General features: G+C 52.9%; 1 protein-coding gene across 1 annotated transcript; it reads left to right on the forward strand.

Annotated features, from left to right (window-relative positions):
• Window positions 1-1,859: 1,859 nt before the first annotated feature.
• On the forward strand, window positions 1,860-2,177 carry LOC308140928 (small integral membrane protein 36-like; the record flags this gene model as incomplete). The annotated part of the gene is made up of 1 exon (XM_080510900.1): window positions 1,860-2,177. One exon carries the CDS (start codon window positions 1,860-1,862, stop codon window positions 2,175-2,177), a length of 318 nt encoding a protein of 105 aa, XP_080367026.1.
• Window positions 2,178-2,431: the final 254 nt, after the last annotated feature.

Below are 2,431 nucleotides of genomic sequence, written 5' to 3' on the forward strand. Positions count from 1 at the left end.
ATAAATATTCCCCTCTCGCCCTCCGCGGGCGGTCACCTGTTTTTCTATTCCAAGCTCGGGTCCTCTACCAGAGGCCTGGGAGCTTGAGAGTCCTGCTCAGTATCTTTGTACTGCACTTTTCTGGACTGAGATGTCAGAGGTTGTTCCAGGGATCTGCTGTAGCCACTCCTCCAGTTTGGGGGTTACTGCCCCGAGGGTACTACTGTCACCTTCACCTTCCAAGCCCTCTCCAGCTCCTCTCTGAGCCCTTGGTACTTCTCAAGTTTCTCATGTTCCTTCTTTCTGATGTTACCATCACTTGGTATTGCTACATCCACCACCTCGGCTTTCCTCTGCCCTTTATCAACCACCACGATGTCTGGTTGGTTCTCCATTACCATCCTGTCTGTCTGTATCTGGAAGTCCCACAGGATCTTGGCTCGGTCATTCTCCACCACCTTTGGGGGGTCTCCCACTCTGACCTTGGGGTTACCAGACCATACTCCGCACAGATGTTTCGATACACTATGCCAGCCACTTGGTTATGGCGTTCCATGTATGCTTTCCCAGCCAGCATCTTGCACCCTGCAGTTATGTGCTGGATTGTCTCAGGTGCCTCTTTGCACAGTCTACACCTTGGGTCTTGTCTGGTGTGGTAGATCTGGGCTTCTATGGCTCTGGTGCTCCTGTGCAGCCAGGATGAGGGCCTCTGTGCTGTCCTGTAGGCCAGCCCTCTCTAGCCATTGGTAGGACTTCTTGAGATCAGCCACTTCAGTGAAGTTCCGGTGGTACATCCCATGTAGGGGCTTGTCCTCCCATGATGGTCCCTCTTCCAGCACCTCCTCATCTCGCCATTGTCTGAGACTTTCGTTGGGTATGTCATCCGTTGGAGCCCTGTCCTTGATGTACATAAGGAGCTTGGATGTTTCATCCTGGATAGTGGCTCTCACGCTCACTAGTCCTCGGCCTCCTTCCTTACGGCTAGCATACAGTCTCAAGGTGCTGGATTTGGGATGGAACCCACCATGCATGGTGAGGAGCTTTCGTGTTTTAGCAATGAAAGACATTGACGTTTCTCCCGTGAAAGAAAATGTAGAATTGGAAAGTTTCCAACTGGTAAATTTCTCACTTTGAACCAACAAAGAGCCGTTTTATAAAACCACATCCTTGATGTTTATTGTTCTATACGTCATTGGGTTCCGTCTCCAGACGACAGTTTGATGTAACTAAACACACTGATCTCGTAGAGAGTACTCAGTTACACGCCACACACCGCAGATTACACACTCCAACCGCGCCGCGGCGATAATCTGGTCCAAATCTGCTGCTAGCATGTTAGCATGTTAGCATTCGCTCCTGAGTGGCCTTTTAGAGCCGCGGTTTAGCCAGATGGCTTCAGTCAATCCCCACTCACAATCGAGATTAAGATTACACACACACACACACACACACACACACACACACACACACACACACACACACACACACACACACACACACACACACACACACACACACTGTAATTAAATGTTCACTTGCTAGCAGATGATGATATAACGCGAATCTGTTGCAGTCGCCGATTTACAAGTGAAGCTTAAGTTATTAAAGCGAGGCCATCGATCGCAGAAATTCCCGGCTAGAGGAAGAGCGGCGCGGATTAAAGTATTTTTACCACAAAGCCAACGTATCCCCGGTGCCCATGTGAAAGGGAGAGGTGGGAGACGGAGGTGAGGGAGGGAGGGAGGGAGGGAGGGAAGGAGGGAAAGAGGGAGGGCAGATTGGAGGGGATAGAAAACCCTGCAGTCGGTTCCTCCGTCCGTTCCATCCCGTCGCCTCGCCGTCTCTGCTCGTCGGTCGCCGCCCAGCATGAGGCGGGCGCCATGGGCTTTCTGGAGAACTACCAGGAGATCGACCCCGTCACGCTGAACCTCTGCATCCTCATCGCCAGCTACGTCATCCTGCTCCTGGTCTTCCTCATCTCCTGCATCATGTACGACTGCCGGGGCAAGGACCCCACCAAGGAGTACGCCCCGGACCCGCAGCCCACGCAGTCGCCCATCAGGCTGGTGGTGATGCAGACCGCGCCGGCGGTGGCGGCGGCGGCGGCGGCGGCCCGCTGGGACACGGCCAACATGATCACCACCTACCATGAGCCGACGCACGCCGACTTCAAGGAGAAGAAGAGCACCATGGTCTGAGACGGCCCGGCGGACTTCCTGTACATACCTTACCTCTTTCTGTACATATGCGTTTGGTTTTTTTTTTTGGTTGTCGTTTTCTTTTTTTTTTTTTAAACCGTTGTTTGCGTTTGGAAGATGTCGGGACTCGACCTCCACTGGACCAGACTCAGCCGGTAAGAGAGTGACCGAGCGCGCGTGTGTGTGTGTGTGTGTGTGTGTGTGAAATCCCTCCTTATCTCAAGGCTCTCAAGCCAAAGCCTGCATTCTGCCCC

This window comes from Blennius ocellaris, assembly GCF_963422515.1.
Source record: "Blennius ocellaris genome assembly, chromosome: 16".
Taxonomy (NCBI): domain Eukaryota; kingdom Metazoa; phylum Chordata; class Actinopteri; order Blenniiformes; family Blenniidae; genus Blennius; species Blennius ocellaris.